At 43.5% G+C, this 18374-nt stretch overlaps 1 protein-coding gene across 1 annotated transcript in view; it reads left to right on the top strand.

Annotated features, from left to right (window-relative positions):
* Nucleotides 1–18374, top strand: part of ttll7 (tubulin tyrosine ligase-like family, member 7) — a 110909-nt gene that overhangs the window by 12880 nt on the left and 79655 nt on the right. Inside the window, exons 2-3 of the mRNA XM_039002058.1 lie at nucleotides 4507–4848; nucleotides 5414–5542. Coding sequence (XP_038857986.1) covers nucleotides 4824–4848; nucleotides 5414–5542 — 154 coding nt within the window. The 5' untranslated portion in view covers nucleotides 4507–4823. The remainder of the gene's footprint in view (nucleotides 1–4506; nucleotides 4849–5413; nucleotides 5543–18374) is intronic.

Raw genomic sequence — 18374 nt, forward strand, 5'->3', positions numbered from 1 at the left:
ATCAACCATGTGTAGTTATAACTAGTGATTATGATTGATTGATTGATTGTTTTTTATAAGATAAGTTTAATGCTAGCTAGCAACTTACCTTGGCTTCTTACTGCATTCGCGTAACAGGCGGGCTTCTCGTGAGGCAGGTGGTTAGAGCGTTGGACTAGTCAACCGTAAGGTTGCAAGATTGAATCCCTGAGCTGACAAGGTAAAAATCTGTCGTTCTGCCCCTGAACAAGGCAGTTAACCCACCGTTCCTAGGCCGTCATTGAAAATAAGAATGTGTTCTTAACTGACTTGCCTAGTTAAATAAAGGTGTAGAAAAAAAAGTCGGCGTCCAAAATGACCGATTTCCGATTGTTATGAAAACTTGAAATCGGCCCTAATTAATCGGCCATTCCGATTAAACGGTCGACCTCTATTCCATATGCGATTGAAACTAGCATTTCTCTCATTCCTCTCTCACAGGAAAATGTTAGCCTTTTATAAACACATTTCATACAGTTCTACTACACTATACAGTATATGACTGGAGACATTAGCAAAATCGATATTTTTTTTACGACAAAAGTTACAGGGTAGCCTACTCTACTGACACTGACAAACAGAAGGGAAAAAATGACGTTCTCTGATCCGTGTATTAGGCCTACGAGAAGGGGAGACACAAACACAATGACGTCCATCGTCATTTTGTTTGACCCATTGACAAAGACTGAATATGTACACTTACCGGGGATATGGTCAATATTAGGCTACTTTTCTCTCAATTAAGTCTTTTCATTGTCTTCTCTTTACAGCAATAGCCATTTGTGTTCCAAACAGTTTTTCTGCGATTTTGTATTTAGAAATACTGCTATATGCCTGGCTGGGTCTCTGCTTTTCACTGACAGTCGCAACACAACAATAATCTATTTGGTATTTGCCGCTCGTTTTGCCCAATTTGCGCGCCCATCCGACTGTAGGCTATGAAAGTTCAAACAAACCACAAAAACAAAAAAGATCATGCTTTCTGGTGTAGTAGCCTATTTTGAATGATTGTATTTATCTCTGCATAGACAGGAGTAAGCTAATTAAATCAAATCCAAATCAATGTTATTTGTCACATACACATGGTTAGCAGATGTTAATGCGAGTGTTGCGAAATGCTTGTGCTTCTAGTTCCGACCATGCAGTAATATCTAACAAGTAATCTAACCTAACAATTTCACAACAACTACCTTATACACACAAGTGTAAAGGAATGAATAAGAATATGTACATAAAAATATATGAATGAGCGATGGCTGAACGGCCAATTTTGGCAATTTAATTCAATTTACTCTAGAGAAAGCTTCCCCTAGCCTTATGGACACACAGCCTATGTATTCGCACATCTTCAAATTGCTCATCGGAATTCGGTAAGAATGTCGCACGCCATTGCATACGAGTTGCATGTTCTGTTAAGATTAATTACCATACACGAAATGGGATTTCTCATTGGGATTTCTCATTGGGATTTCATTCTGAGAACCGTGGGTGGACGCCGTAATCTGGTTACGCAACCCATGCATATGGGTCCGGTAAATTTCTTAAATGTCGGGTAAATTTAAAAATGCACTGGTCAAATGTCCGTCGCCACATTTTTCTAACGGAAACCCTATCCTAGATATACCAAGAGCCTTATGAGTCCCTTTTATAAAGACTGAATAACACATTCAATACAAAATAAACAAGGGCAACGTACGGTTGTGTAAAAAGGTACACCTATCTAGCACCGGGTCGGGCCCCCCTTTGTCTCCAGAACAGCCTGAATTCTTCATGGCATGGAAACATTGTTCAATTGGTGTCAAGGGACCCTAACGCGTGTCAAAAAAACAGTCCCTACACCATTATACCACCTCCACCAGCCTGTACCATTGACACCACGCAGGATGGGTATATGGACTAATGCTATTTACGACATATCCTGACTCTGCCATCAGCATGAAGCACCGGGAACCGGGTTTTGTCGGACCAGACAATGTGTTTCCACTCATCAATTGTCCAGTGTTGGTGATCACGTGCCCACTGGAGCCGCTTCTTCTTGTTTTTAGTAGATCGGAGTGGAACCCAGTGTGTTCGTCTGCTGCAATAGCAGGACTGATGATTTGTGCGTTCCGAAATGCCGTTCTGCACACCACTGTTGTACTGCAGCGTTATTTGCAGGTTTGTCTCCTTCGACCTCTCATCAACAAGCTGTTTTTGCCCACAGGACTGCCGCAGACTGGATGTTTTTTGTTTGTCGCACCATTCTCGGTAAACCCTAGACACAGTCCTGCGTGAAAAGCCCAGGAGGACGTTTCTGAGATACTGGAACTGTTACGCGCCTGGCACCGATGATCATACCACGCTCAAAGTTGCTTAGGTCACTAGTATTGCTCATTCTAATGTTCAATCGAACAGTAACTTAATGCCTCGATGCCTGTCTGCCTGCTTTATATAGCAAACCGTGACCACATGACTCACTGTAGGCGCAAATCATTTTTGTGAACGGGATGGTGCACCTAATAAACTGTGGTTTATACGCAGGCAAAGGTGTTTGAGTGTAATCATGTGGGCCATATTGGATTCAGGATAAATTAGATTTACAACAAAACAGTCCCTATGGGCGTGATTACCAAATTCAGATTTACATGTGATTTAACCTCCATCAAATGGTATTATGGCAGCCATATTGCATTTGACGCAAAATCCATGGTGGCCCCAAAGATAATCTGGGGTGGCCCCTGACTACAAGAGTAGGGGCTAAAATAAAACAATCTTTCAAGGAACCTTGGACCCCCAAAAAATCAAATTGTCTGAGCCCACTTGTTTTCCTTAGAGCAGATTACACGAGCCACAAATATCAAAAAAGATGTGCAACTGTATGTATTTTTGTCAGGCCGGATGATACAGCACTGAATGAGAGCAAATTTGACTTGGACAGTTGTCTATAAATCAGCTACGAAGAGGTAAAGCTTACATTCGTCATAAATATTCATAGTTTACATTTCCGCATATTGTATCTCTGCGCTTACAGGTCTATATTTCTAAGATGCAGTACGATATCCTAATGCTGTTTGTTTGTGTACGTAGGACAGACAACTGACTACTTTTTTTTCTCTAAACTGTTGCAATATCAGAGCTTGCAATATTGGGTTACATGAGCTTATGTGGCCCATCCACCCTCCAGCCAGTTATGTCACAATATCTATTTACTTTTGCAGAGAAATATTTTTACACAACCATTAATTTCATATATGGGAGATATTAGGAATATGAACAAACATGGTTGTACATTGGGTAGGGGTAACTAAAAAATGTGAGCGCCTTGGCACTAGCCTATATCTGCCTGGGGCCTCAGGGCCATACAGGGGTAATATGACACCGGGAGGTGAATGCTCTCTGGCTATCTCTCGGTAGAAACAGAGAACAGTAGGCTACAACACCCAGGGGAGAGGTAGTGTCAGCAGTTCAGCTCATCCTTTCTTCCCCCCCCCCCCCCGCTGCACTCTCTCCATCCTCACTGTGAATAGAGGGTAGAGAGCACAGCAACCCGTTGTTTGGATAGAAGTGACCGGGAGTTATTGAGCGATTTGAGTAATGTGATTGGATTGTTTTCCCATTTGAATTAATTACGCTGATTTTGATGGAATCAATGGAGCTGCTTGGCTTTAGCTTGCTGGTAGTGTGTGTTTGTGTGTGTGTGTGTTTGTGTTGTTCTTTCTGTGTCGTGTAGGCAAATGTGCGAATCACTTAAAGAGCATTTCACAATATGACCACGACAGGCTACTGTTGATCTCTACAGTGGCATTTTTGTTGTTGAAATAAATAAGCTATGGTTAATCGAAAAAAAAAATACTGTTGATCACAATTGACACCATACAAAATAAGAAAATGAGCGACAGATATTTTGATAGCCTCCTTTTACTTTTCAACAACAGTTGCATCTGATTGTGTTCACTCAAGCCATTAACGGGCACAGATGGCACGATCACGAGACGTGGAGAGAGAAGAGGGACAAGCCTGAAACCCTTTTATTTGACAGCCGCATTAATATTTAATGACTCTCCCATGCAGCTGTCCTGTATATGGGCTAGTTGTGATTACGGAATTGCATTAATTACTACATGACTGTACGTCTGCTATAGCGCCTGAGGGGTGCAGTATTCAGTCACGCAGCTCCATACAGTGAAGCTCTGTCACAGTGAACTCATTCCATAGCAACGCTTCGGATGTGTCCCAAATGACACCCTATTCCCTATATAGTGCACTACTCTGGACCTTATGTGCCTTCGTCAACAGTACTGCACTACATAGGGAATAAGGTTCCATTTGGGACACAGCGCTTCGTGTCAGATTGATTTATATAGTGTGAGATCTGTGCGTGCTGCACATCGAAAGGTTGTCCAGGGCAGCGAAGAGCAAAGCATGCATGGAGCCAAGCAGCAGTTATTCTCCTCCTCCTCAACCTTGGCTGTAAAAAAAAAAAAGTATTCTTCTTCTCTTCCTCCACAGGCACTAGACACCCGACACATCCATCACTTTCTCTGCGGGCTCTAAACGCACTGTGGCTGTGCTGAATTCTAAGGAGGAGTCCCACTCCCCGGTCCCCCCCTCCACCCCTCTGCTGTCCCCTCTTCACTACCTTCATGACCAGACTGAGGGAAGAGGAGAGGCTGGTGCTCAGATGATCTCGCTCTGGGCTGCCGTAACCAAATTTGTCCAGACAGGGAAGACATAAGTAGTGTCTCTGGAGGGCCCTGCCCGGTGTCCCCTCGGCCGCTAGCCTGGCAGAGTGCTCTGTTCTCCCCTTTGATCCCCCGGCCCATGAGATGCCCTCTCCCCCTGACGATGGAGGTGAGTATGACACCTTTACTCTCCAGGCCTGACACGGACAATTACCTCATATAGCTGAGATGCCCTCCTCTCTCTATCTCTCAAACACACACACACACACACACACACACACACACACACACACACACACACACACACACACACACACACACACACACACACACACACACACACACACTGCGATGGATGCCTCAATAGCGGGGCCTGACAATGCCTCAATGTCTAGTATGTATGCACGCCCAGCGAATAATAATAGCAGGGTCACCTCCAGCATAACAGAGCAGGGCCTCCTTTCTCTTTTCCTTTTGTATGTCTGTTTGCATCCAATTGAGTCACAACTGGACTGTAGACAATGGCTGTACGAATATCCAACCAACCAATCACTACATCCTATCCTCCCACCCTGTACTGGGGTTATTAATTAGTGCACATCGTAGCAAAACGTTTTACAACAGGAAAATGTTTTGCATCGAAAACTAGAGTTTCTGCCCGTTTGCTTTTTTTGGTTCGTAGTGAATTCACCCCTGTACTGTAGCTAATCTTGTACTGTGGCTCCCTCCTTCAGAGGATCAAGGACCGTCCCTCATGAACGGGCCATCTGCGGGCTCCCACCAGATCAGTGGGAGAAGGAAGGTCCGCACCAAGAAGAAGGGGACCATTACGGCCAACGTGGCTGGCACCAAATATGAAATCGGTATGAGGGAATATTGTGCTTTGTGTTGTGATGTTAAGATGCCTTGCACGAGCGGGCCAGAATGGCTCATACATAGGAGCCTGTCTCCCGTTTCTGTAGCGTGAGGCAGCTTGATGTACAAGTACAGGATGCTAGTCTATCTATCGCAGGGACTTACCTCTAATATTTCGCCTTAATGCTGAGTGCCAAGCAGAGACGCACCGGGTCCCATTTTGACAGTCTTTGGTAAGACTCGGCTGGGGATCGAACATCCAACCGTCCAATCTCGGGGTGGGCACGATAACCACAAGGCCACGGAGTTGTGATGTTAGCTTCATCTTTAAATTGTAGGGGGGAAATTTGTTCATTCAAAGCAAACAAATGTGATCCTATAGACCGTTTCTCATATTCAGGCGAACGCTCGCTCAGTGGGTTGGCACATTTTTTATGGAGTGACCCACCTAAAACTGGAGTTTTCTTGTGTTTCTGGCTCGTGTAATCGCTGGCTGGTGTTAAGTGGTGACCCAAAAAGCCGCAGTAAATGTACGGAAAAAATGAATTGAACCATCTGATTTGGCAAACCATTTGAGCATTGCGTTTGTTTTTGAAACTCTGAAAAACAATAACTAATTGAGTCAAGCGTTCGAAAAAAATATCCAAGACGATTCAACACATTCTCGAGTGAAGTGATTGAACCTGGCAGTGGATTTTTCCCCAAGGAAGGTAAAAGAGGAGTAAGCGCTTTTCAAGTGTTCTGTAAATTGGGTGATGGTATCTCAGGGGTGAACCCACCACCGACTAAAGTATGGAGTCAGCAACACAGAGAGAGGTTGATGGGTAGAGGGATGTTGTGGTGGGTACTGTAGTTGTAAGTCGTGCTGTGAATCTGTTCTCTCGCTGTGCAGAGACTCTCATTCTGGCCATATTGTAGCCATAGCGGGCGTCTAGTGTAGCAAATGAACATGAAGGACCAGATGGACTAAGCATTTCTACTAGAGCTAATCTTGCACCTGTTCAAAATGTATATCATTAAAGGTAATGATGAAAGATGGAACATAATAGTGGTGGAGCCGTTAAGGCTGCGGCCCTTGGCATATATGCAATCCCCCTGCCAGCGAGGGATCGAATCCTGGCCCCACCGGTCTTCACACTATGTTCTCCCAGCTCAGGGAACAGACAAACCCACATAGTTTTTTTGCTTTAGGTTAGCCGAATGCCATTAGACATTCCAGTGTAATTGGACTGTCACAGTCACATTGGAAAGATTTGTACTTGTTAAAGTGCAATTACGCAACATTAGGTCCAGCATCTCCAGGTTTGCCAAAGCTTTCAAGAAATGAATTAATACGTTGTTTCGTTATGGCATATGAATTTTTAATTAGTCACTGAATAATGAATAGTCAGTCATTGGATTAATGTCTAAGTGCGCCAGCCACCTATCTCTCATACTTCGGGTTTCCACTGGGATTTGAATACATTATGGGCCATTTATTTATCTTTTTTGTAAAATAGGGCAGGGGAAACCTGTGTTCAGATACCTAAGCTAGGTTGGATATATTGAATCACTACAAGGCTGCCGGGTAGAGCACTACGGATGCTGTCTTAATTGGCATGTCACCTCACCACCATGAACCACACACTGGTACTCTTTAAGGTTCTTTAATGAACTGTAGGATGTGGTTCTACAAGCAATAGAAAAAGGAATAATATGCAATTATGACTAGAAGATGCATGCAGTATAAAAGCTTAATCAGCTTAGCCTACTACAGTATGCAATGTAAACATAATGAAATATGGCTTCACACAGATGTGAATACAATACTGACTTAAAATGATATGCTGTATGTAATCGGCTTCTATTAGATCTAACTAGAAGGATTTTGCAGTATAAGAGGAACTAAATGACAATAGCAGAATACAACTGCAGTCTATACACTGCTCCACAATACAGTTCTAGTATGCTAACATTGACAGTAAACTATAAAGTGGCCCACAGTGCAATAAACTGCATACTGACCGTAGAATGGCAGACAGAGCGAGTGCACTCACTTATACAACTTTATACAACGGGTGGGTCTAATCCTGAATGCTGATTGGTTAAAACCGCGTTCCCCGGTGTCTATTCCACAAGTTACCACCGGAAAAATCTATGAAGTTAAAATGCCGTTTTACTCTGTTCCATCTGACTGCGCAATCCACTGTCTCACCACTGTCCCAACCAAGCAATTTATAAACTTGATCTCCACTATAAAAAGCATCTAAACTCAGCAAAAAAATTAAATGTCCTCTCACTGTCAACTGCGTTTATTTTCAGCAAACTTAACATGTGTAAATATTTGTACGAACAAAACAAGATTCAACAACTGAGACATGAACTGAACAAGTTCCACAGACATGTGACTAACAGAAATGGAATAATGTGTCCCTGAACAAAGGGGGGGTCAAAATCAAAAGTAACAGTCAGTATCTGATGTGGCCACCAGCTGCATTAAGTACTGCAGTGCATCTCCTCCTCATGGACTGCGCCAGATTTGCCAGTTCTTACTGTGAGATGTTACCTCACTCTTCCACGAAGGCACCTACAAGTTGCCAGACATTTCTGGGGGGAATGGCCCTATCCGTCACCTTCCGATCCAACAGGTCCCAGACATGCTCAGTGGGATTTCGATCCGGGCTCTCTGCTGGCCATGGCAGAACACTGACATTCCTGTCTTGCAGGAAATCACGCACAGAACGAGCAGTATGGCTGGTGGCATTGTCATGCTGGAGGGTCATGTCAGGATGAGCCTGCAGGAAGGGTACCACATGAGGGAGGAGGCTGTCTTTCCTGTAACGCAAAGCGTTGAGATTGCCTGCAATGACAACAAGCTCAGTCCGATGATGCTGTGACACACCGCCCCAGACCATGACGGACCCTCCACCTTCAAATTGATCCCGCTCTAGAGTACAGTCCTCGGTGTAACGCTCATTCCTTCGACGATAAACGCTAATCCGACCATCACCCATGGTGAGACAAAACCGCGACTCGTCAGTGAAGAGCATTTTTTGCCAGTCCTGTCTGGTCCAGCGACGGTGGGTTTGTGCCCATAGGTGACGTTGTTGCCGGTGATGTCTGTTGAGGACCTGCCTTACAACAGGCCCTTACAAGCCCTCAGTCCAGCCTCTCTCAGCCTATTGCGGACTGTCTGAGCACTGATGGAGGGATTGTGCGTTCCTGGTGTAACTCGGGCAGTTGTTGTTGCCATCCTGTACCTGTCCCGCAGGTGTGATGTTCGGATGTACCGATCCTGTGCAGGTGTTGTTACACGTGGTCTGCCACTGCGAGGACGATCAGCTGTCCGTCCTGTTTCCCTGTAGCGCTGTCTTAGGCGTCTCACAGTACGGACATTGCAATTTATTGCCCTGACCACATCTGCTGTCCTCATGCCTCCTTGCAGCATGCCTAAGACACGTTCACGCAGATGAGCAGGGACCCTGGGCATCTTTCTTTTGGTGCTTTTCAGAGTCTGTAGAAAGGCCTCTTTAGTGTCCTAAGTTTTCATAGCTGTGACCTTAATTGCCTACCGTCTGTAAGCTGTTAGTGTCTTAACGACCGTTCCACAGGTGCATGTTCATTAATTGTTTATGGTTGATTGAACAAGCATGGGAAACAGTGTTTAAACCCTTTACAATGAAGATATGTGAAGTTATTTGGATTTTTGCGAATTATCTTTGAAAGACAGGGTCCTGAAAAAGGGATGTTCGTTTTTGTGCTGAGTTTAGACATTATTTCACATTTCTTTTAGACTAACATTTAGTTTTCAACAGTGGAGATTTTTATAAACCTTGCTGTCTATCTCTCCAACATTTGCAATATTGTTTCCATATTCAAATTCGATCTCCAGCTGTCCCATAGTAATGAACGTGTCAGGACGAAACATCATGAATCAGATGGCATAATTTTTATGGATATATACAAAGAAACGTCATTGAAAAATGTGAAATGATGTGCAGCTAGTTTGTAACCTTTCCGGCTTCAGTTTGAAGTGATTGCGTTAGCTGTGTTGTTGGCTACTTTGCTGTTATTCTGGCTGCACATTTTGACGTGACTATGTTAGCCGTAGTTGGCTAGCTAGCAAGTAAGGGATAATAACGTTGCCAGCCAGTATGGCAATGGAACATTTAGAAAGAACGAATGGGTCGCGTCCATAGATACAGAACTAAAAGACCGAACGACTGGGTCGTGTCTCTAGCAACCGAACCAATAGAACAAACGACCAGCCGGCTTGGGTAGCAACCCTAGATTTGTGTCGGGGCTATAGCTTGTGGAAGGATGAAGCAGTATGAATAAATTAATCACATTTTTTAATGAAAATATGTTAATCATTAGTTGAATATGTTGGTAACTTGTTGTATAAAAGTGATAATGCCCTATCCCTTTTAATAGCTGGGCAACGCTGGGTCTAAATTAATTGTTTTTGAGGTTACCATGAATTACCATTAATTGTTTGCAAGGTTTAATCTTTGATATGTGACATTAAATAATTCAGTAATGACTCAAATAAAATGATGGCAATCATGCCTTTTTATCGCCAGTAAGAAACTGCTCGCCATTGGCTGCTAACAGCTGAGAACTGCTAGCAAAATGGCAAGCACAAAAACAGTCACCAACTTCGGGAGTACAAATCTGCAGAAATCGACCGTCTAGTTGCGAAAGTAAGAACTGCCGAAAATGCATAGTCAAAGAGGAGAATAATTATTCTGTCATGGAATGTTGTTTTACATTTTTTAAATAGAGCCATACATACTAAGACAAAAGAAACCGTGTGTAAATGATAACGCGTTAGTGGAGGTAATGAAGAAATGTATTAAAATGCTGCAATTAAACAATTAACTATGCAAATAAGCAAAAGCTGTGTGCATGAAGGAAATAGACGCCTTGCTCTAATTGAAGCCTGTCCCTAGTAAGCGCCTGGCTATTAATTTAAGTTTTACGGTACTTCCGTGGAGAAACGAACGGTCTGTTCTGTCTTCACCGCAACTCACTGACTGGAGGCAGGACCTACAACGAGCAGGCTAAAGAGAACGTCTCTTGATTGCACAGAAAGTTGGGGGTGATTGACTGATGAGCTGTCGGCATTCTAAGTAAAGGGATAAACTAGGGGTGCATAGGGAAATCTAAATATGAAAGCCGCCTCTACAGCCGCCGCCTCATTTACAGTGGGGAAACGTGTATGTCAAAAAATGCCACAACAAGGGTGTGACTACTAGTGACTAAGGCGTCATATCCCAAACTAACGATTGTGACCCCATGTGGCGTCGGGTGATTTTAAAATGTGGTCACGAGACCCCGGTTCATAGAACAGTGCCTGAGGAACGTATTACTTATTCCACATTTTGTTGGGTTACAGCCTGAATTCAAAATGTTTGAAATATATATATTTTTATCTCCATACAATACCCCATAATGACAAAGTGAAAACATGTTTTTAGAAATATTTGCAAATGTATTGAAAATGAAATACAGAAATATGTCATTTACATAACTATTCACATCCCTGAGTCAATGCTAGAATCACCTTTGGCAGTGATTACAGCTGTGAGTCTTTCTGGGTAGTCTTTCTAACAACTTTAATCCCACACCTGGATTATACACATTATTCTTTAAAAAAAATATTCAAGCTGTCAAGTTGGTTGTTGATCATTGCTAGACAGCCATTTTCAAGTCAAAACTGAGGCGGGGGTTGTGTGTCTAGTTGTCAATAATTGCTGGTGCGCGATGTCTAATATTAAAGAAGTCTCAAGGTATTTCTCGCCTGAGGTAGAATAACTCATGATAAGCTGTAGACCACACTATCTACCAAGAGAGTTTTCATCTATATTATTCGTAGCCGTCTATTTACCACCACAAACCAATGCTGGCACTAAGAACGCACTCAACAAGCTGTATAAGGCCATAAGCAAACAAGAAAATGCTCATCCAGGAGAGGCGCTCCTAGTGGCCGGGGACTTTAATGCAGGCAAACTTAAATCCGTTTTACCTCATTTCTACCAGCGTGTCACATGTGCAACCAGAGGAAAAACAACTCTAGACCACCTTTACTCAACACACAGAGAAGCATACAAAGCTCTACCTCCCCCTCCATTTGGCAAATCTGACCATAATTATATCCTCCTGATTCCTGCATACATGCAAAAACTAAAACAGGAAATACCAGTGACTCGCTCAACACGGAAGTGGTCAGATGACTCGGATGCTACGCTACAGGACTGTTTTGCTAGCACAGACTGGAATATGTTCCGGGATTCATCCAATGGCATTGAGTATAACACCTCAGTCACCGTCTTCATCAATAAGTGCATCGACGACGTCGTAGTGATGGTACGTACATTTCCCAACCAGAAGCCATGGATTACAGGCAACATCCACATGGAGCTAAAGGCTAGAGCTGCCGCTTTTAAGGAGCGGGAAACTAATCCGGACGCTTATAAGAAATCAAGCTATGCCCTCAGACGAACTATCAAACAGGCGAAGCATCAATACAGTACTAATATTGAATCCTACTACACTGGCTCTGACGCTCGTCGGATGCGATAGGGCTTGAAAACTATTACGGACTACAAAGGGAAACCCAGCCACGAGCTGCCCAGTGTCGCAAGCCTACCAGACGAGCTAAATGTATTTTATGCTCGCTTCGATGCAAGCAACCCTGAAGCATGAATGAGAGCACCAGCTGTTCCGGACGACTGTGTGATAATGCTCACTGTAGCCAATGTGAGCAAGATCTTTAAACAGGTTAACATTCACAAATCCAGACAGATTACCAGGATGTGTACTCAAAGCATGCGCGGACCAACTGGAGAGTGGCTTTACTAACATTTTCAACCTCTCCCTGGCCGGGTCATGTAATACCTACATGATTCGAACAGACCAGCATAGTCCCTGTGCCCAAGAAAGCGAAGGTAACCTGCCTAAATGATTACCGCCTCGTAGCACTCAGGTCGGTAGCCATGAAGTGCTTTGAAAGGCTGGTCATGGCTCACATCAACACCATCATGCCAGAAACTCTAGACCCACTCCAATTCGCCCCAACAGATCCACAGATGATGCAATCTCAATCGCACTCTACACTGCCCTTTTCCACCTGGACAAAAGGAACAGGCTTTATCACATCTGGCCTTGATTGGGAGTCCCATAGGGCGGCGCACAATTGGCCCAGCGTCATCCAGGTTTGGCCGGGGTAGGCCGTCATTTTAAATAAGAATTTGCTTTTAACTGACTTGCCTAGTTAAATAAAGGTAAAAAAATGTAGAACACCTTTGTGAGAATGCTGTTCATTGACTACAGCTCAGTGTGCCCACAAAGCTCCCCACTAAGCTAAAGACCCTGGGCTAAACACCTCCCTTTGCAATTGGATCCTGGACTTCCTGACGGGCCGCCCCCAGGTGGTAAGGGTAGGCAACAACACGTCTGCCACGCTGCTCCTCAACACTGGTACCCCTCAGGGGTGCTTTTTTAGTCCCCTCCTGTACTCCCTGTTCACCCACGACTGCGTGGCCAAGCACCACTCCAACAACATTAAGTTTGCTGTCGACACAACCTGATCACCGACAACAATGAGACAGCCTATAGGGAGGAGGTCAGTGACCTGGCATTGTGGTGCCAGGACAACAACCTCTCTCTCAATGTGAGCAAGACAAAGGAGCTGATCGTGGACTATAGGAAATTAAAACCTCTTAAGGATCGGCCCCTTAAGGAAATAACATCGACGGGACTGAAGTGGAGCGGGTCGAGAGTTTCAAGTTCCTTGGTGTCCACATCACCAACAAACTATCATGGTAAGGCAATCAAACAGACAAAACGTCAGTACCGAGACAAAGTGGAGTCGCAATTCAACGGCTCAGACACGAGACGTATGTGGCAGGGTCTACAGACAATCACAGACTACAAAGGGTAAACCAGCCATGTCGTGGACACTGACGTCTTGCTTCCGGACAAGATAAACACCTTCTTAGCCCGCTTTGAGGATAACACAGTGCCACCGACGCTGCCCGCTACCAAGAACGGTGGGCTCTCCTTCCCCGTGGCCGACATGAGTAAGACATTTCAGCGTGTTAACCCTCGCAAAGCTGCCGGCCCAGACGGCATCCCTAGCCGCGTCCTCAGAGCATGCGCAGACCAGCTGGCTTGAGTGGTTACGGACATATTCAATCTCTCCCTATCCCAGTCTGCTGTTCCCACATGCTTCAAGATGTCCACCGTTGTTCCCGTACCCAAGAAGGCCAAGGTAACTGAACTAAATGACTATCGGCCCTTAGCACTCACTTCTGTCATCATGAAGTGCTTTGAGAGACTAGTCAAGGTTCATATCACCTCTACCTTACCTGACACCCTAGACCCACTTCAATTTTCTTACCGCCCCAATAAATCCACAGCTGATGTAATCGCCATCCCACTGCCAACTGCCATATCCCATCTGGACAAGATGAAAACCTACAGTATGTAAGAATGCTGTTCATTGACTACAGCTCAGCATTCAACACCATAGTACACTCCAAGCTTATCATTAAGCTTGAAGCCCTGGGTCTAAACCCCGCCCTGTGCAACTGGATCCTGGACTTCCTGACGGGCCACCCCCAGGTGGTGAAGGTAGGAAACAACACCTCTTCACTGATTCTAAACACTTGGGCCCCACAAGGGTGCATGTCCAGCCCCTTCCTGTATTCCCTGTTCACCCATGACTGCGCGGCCACGCACGCCTCCAACTCAATCATCAAGTTTGCAGACGACACAACAGTAGTAGGCCTGATTAGCAACAATGACGAGACAGCCTACAGAGAGGAGGTGAGGGCCCTGGGAGTGTGTTGTCAGGAAAATAACCTCTCAACCAACGTCGTCAAAACAAAGGAGCTGATTGTGGACTTCAGGAAACAGCAGAGGGAGCACCCCCCTGTCCACATTGACGGGACCACGGTGGAGAAGGTGGTGTTAGGTTCTAATTCTCAGAGTAAAAACTGGACAGACACTATGAAAGCTGAAACCAAGTTTAAGAGGATCAATACAGCTGCATTAGACAAATACATTGTTCACGCAAGCACAGATATTTAACCCTTTTCCCTTGGCTGAGTCTCCTACACATCTGAACAAACATTGTATCTTTACTGCTAGGCAGGAAACTAAGTGATACGGTCATAAACTTTTCTTTCTCCCTTAACATGACATGACCTGACCTGACCTCGACCCCCTTCATCACTAATCCATGGCTCTCTCTCCTTATCAATGCCTGCCACATGTGATTGCTTTCCCTACACTCCGTACATTCCAAGTTTAATTGCACACACTATATACCTTCTTCCTACAGATAACCATTATCTTCTGGTGTAGAAGTCTAAACCTAAGCACTCAATATTTCAATAGGATACCTGATAATTACCTTATCCCAAGTTTAGTGAGTTAGTACCCAGAATCCATCAGTGGAAAGCTTCAAGTTCCTCGGCGTACACATCACTGACAAAATGAAATGGTCCACCCACACAGATTGTGTGGTGAAGAAGGCACAACAGTCACTTTACAAATTACCTCGACTAACCTGTACTCCCGCACATTGACTCGGTACCGGTACCACCTGTATATAGCCTCGCTATTGTTATGTACATTTATTTTGTTACTTTTTGATAGATTTTTTTCACTTCAGTTTATTTAGTAAATATTTATTAACTCTTATTTCTTGAACTGCATTGTTGGTTAAGGGCTTGTGAGTAGGCATTTCACCTGTTGTATTCGACGCATCCACATTCTAGTGCGTAGCCAGCTAGTCTTTATATTTCAAGTTTAGCCAACTTGGATCTATTTGCTAGCTAACATGTTGAAATGAAGTGGCCTACCTTATTTCTCAAAATGAGAACGAGTTTCCAATTCCTGATACAAATGCATATTTTTATGCTTATTGCACATTTATAAAACACAGACTAGACAACTAGTATAACAGTCTATGGCTGAAATGCTGCTATAGCGGAACCGCAACAAACTGAGCATTCATTTTCCAGAACAAATGTTCATTGATACTCCTGTTTTAGTAGTGTCTGTTCTGTACGCAATTTTAGTAGTTGAGACATCCAAAGGGTTAACTTCTCCCGTTACAGTAAAATCATGTCTTAATGTGTTTCGGTGTCCATGTGACCAATTGTGTTGGACCAAACCTCAAATGCAAATAGCGAGTTGAATCGTCTTGTCAGACAGGTCATCTTTATAGTTGTGAGGGGGAGGGGCTTGGCGTGTGTGTAAGCAGAGAGAAAAGACGCGAAGCGAGACGTTTAACTCTCTCCAAAATCTGTCCAAAATAAGCCCAAAGCATTACTATGGGCTTATTTTGACCTACGCTTGTCGCCTTTGGGATGACTCCCATTGTTCGGGTGGAGACATGAACATCTCGTCATTATATAATCTCTGGTGGAATTGCGAAGTTGCACACAGAACAGAAGGAGCGAAAGAGACGAGACCAAAAATACACCAGGAGAACAAGCAGACATAAAAGCTCATAAAAATGAAAAATAACAAAACCTTGAGTCTTGCGATTCAGGCATTTGGAATATCTCAGTTGACAGTTGAAGTCGGAAGTTTACATACACCTTAGCCAAATACATTTATACTCAGTTTTTCACAATTCCTGACATTCAATCCTAGTAAGAATTCCCTGTCTTAGGTCAGTTAGGATCACCACTTTAGTTTAAGAATGTGAAATATCAGAATAATAATAGAGTGATTTATTTCAGCTTTTATTTCTTTCATCACATTCCCAGTGGGTCCGATACACTCAATTAGTATTTGGTTGCATTGCCTTTAAATTGTTTAACTTGGGTCAGTTGTTTCGGGTAGCCTTCCACAAGCTTCCCACAATAAGTTGGGTGAATTTTGGCCCATTCCTCCTGAGAGAGCTGGTGTAACTGAGTAGGGTTTGCAGGCCTCCTTGCTCGCACACACTTTTTCAGTTCTGGCCACAAATTTTCTATAGGATTGAGGTCAGGGGTTTGTGATGGCCGCTCCAATACCTTGACTTTGTTGTCCCTAAGCCATGTTGCCACAGTTTGGAAGTATACTTGGGGTCATTTTACATTTGGAAGACCCATTTGCGACCAAGATTCAACTTCCTGACTGATGTCTTGAGATGTTGCTTCAATATATCCACATCATTTTCCTCCCTCATGATTCCATCTTTTTTGTGAAATGCACCAGTCCCTCCTGCAGCAAAGCACCCCCACAACATGATGCTGCCACCCCTGTGCTTCATGGTTGGGATGGTGTTCTTCGGCTTGCAAACGTCCCCATTTTTCCTCCAAACATAACGATGGTCATTATGGCCAAACAGTTCTATTTGTGTTTCATCAGACCAGAGGACATTACTCCAAAAAGTACGATCTTTGTCCTCATGTGCAGTTGCAAACCGTAGTCTGGCTTTTTTATTGCGGTTTTGGAGCAGTGGCTTCTTCCTTGCTGAGCAAACATGATACATTATCGTAATGTAGTGACTCCATGTCTTTCATGTGCATATGACAAGTAAACCAACTTGATGAGAGCATTGCAACCAATGTCCAACAGGCAGAACTTAACGTGTACTGGGTTTTTCCATGAAATTAGTGCCTTTTTGCGTCCTTTTGATATGTTAAGTAGAACTTATGCACCAATATTGAATTTTAAAAGCCTGTTAGGCCTATATGAAATTAAGTGCCCTTTAATATAGACCACATGGAGAATTCACAAAATCTGTTTTTCAATATGAATAAAGACTTTATAAAGTGACAATTCAGCATTTTAACATGTCCCTCCGTGCACCCTCTGTGACCTTTTAGGAAGATTTTAACCTACTAACCCCCCAAAATACTCAAAAAGTTTTCACCTTATTGTAAAGCCCTATTTTGTTGCTTTGACAAAGTAATTTCCAAAGATGATTATTTATTTCATGTGATTTAGTGATTCATTTACGTCTGTCCCTCATTTTAAAGGTCAACCCTGTTATGTGAACTGAACTCTCATTTTAATATGAAACATTGAACATCTAATAGTCAAATCATAGAGTAGAACCAGCTCACCTGCTTTTACACTATTTGGCCCTTTCCTGGTATTTTGTGGTGAACAAATGGGCGTGTTGAGCATAACACGTCAACCCTGTTGCCCATAGATAGACAGGCTAGAAATGTTTTAACAATTAAAAACATTTTTTTGTGACTCTTTCATTCAATTGCCCCTTCCTGTTGCACACAAGCTTTCCCTTCCCCCTGTCACAAAGGGATTCAGGCTGATTTAACTAGTAAATACCTGTTTGAGGGCTGTTCAAGTGGATTTTTCCCTGATATGGTAAATTCCCACTTTCCACTTGGTTACGAACTCACCATAACACCGCTAACCATCCGCTGTAGAGCCGTATAATACCACTCCTCGGAAGCACAAGACCTAGACCTACACTTTGACATATGGAGCGTTGTACGATTGATAGTTTTTGTTTAAATACATAAAAACTCAAATACTCACCTTCACAATGTTAATTATATCACTAACCACATTTCCATCCACATTTTTTATGTGAGTAAAGTCATAGAGTATATAAAAAAAATCATGACACTGTGATGGAAACAATTATATTAATGCCGACAGTCAAATTAATTATGTGAGAAATGGTGGTGGAAATGCCTTTTTATGTGCAAATATTGATATAATAACCATCATATCGAAGTAAACGTGGAGTCACTACAGCTAGGGAAACCATGCAGTTCATTAGGCTACAGATGAAATAAGTTATAATGAACTTCACAGGGGTGGTGAAAGTGCATGGTGATGAGTTTGATGCGCCTTTCCAATAAATATTGGGGGTCTTATTCT

The sequence above is a fragment of the Salvelinus namaycush genome, chromosome 10, assembly GCF_016432855.1.
Source record: "Salvelinus namaycush isolate Seneca chromosome 10, SaNama_1.0, whole genome shotgun sequence".
Classification (NCBI taxonomy): domain Eukaryota; kingdom Metazoa; phylum Chordata; class Actinopteri; order Salmoniformes; family Salmonidae; genus Salvelinus; species Salvelinus namaycush.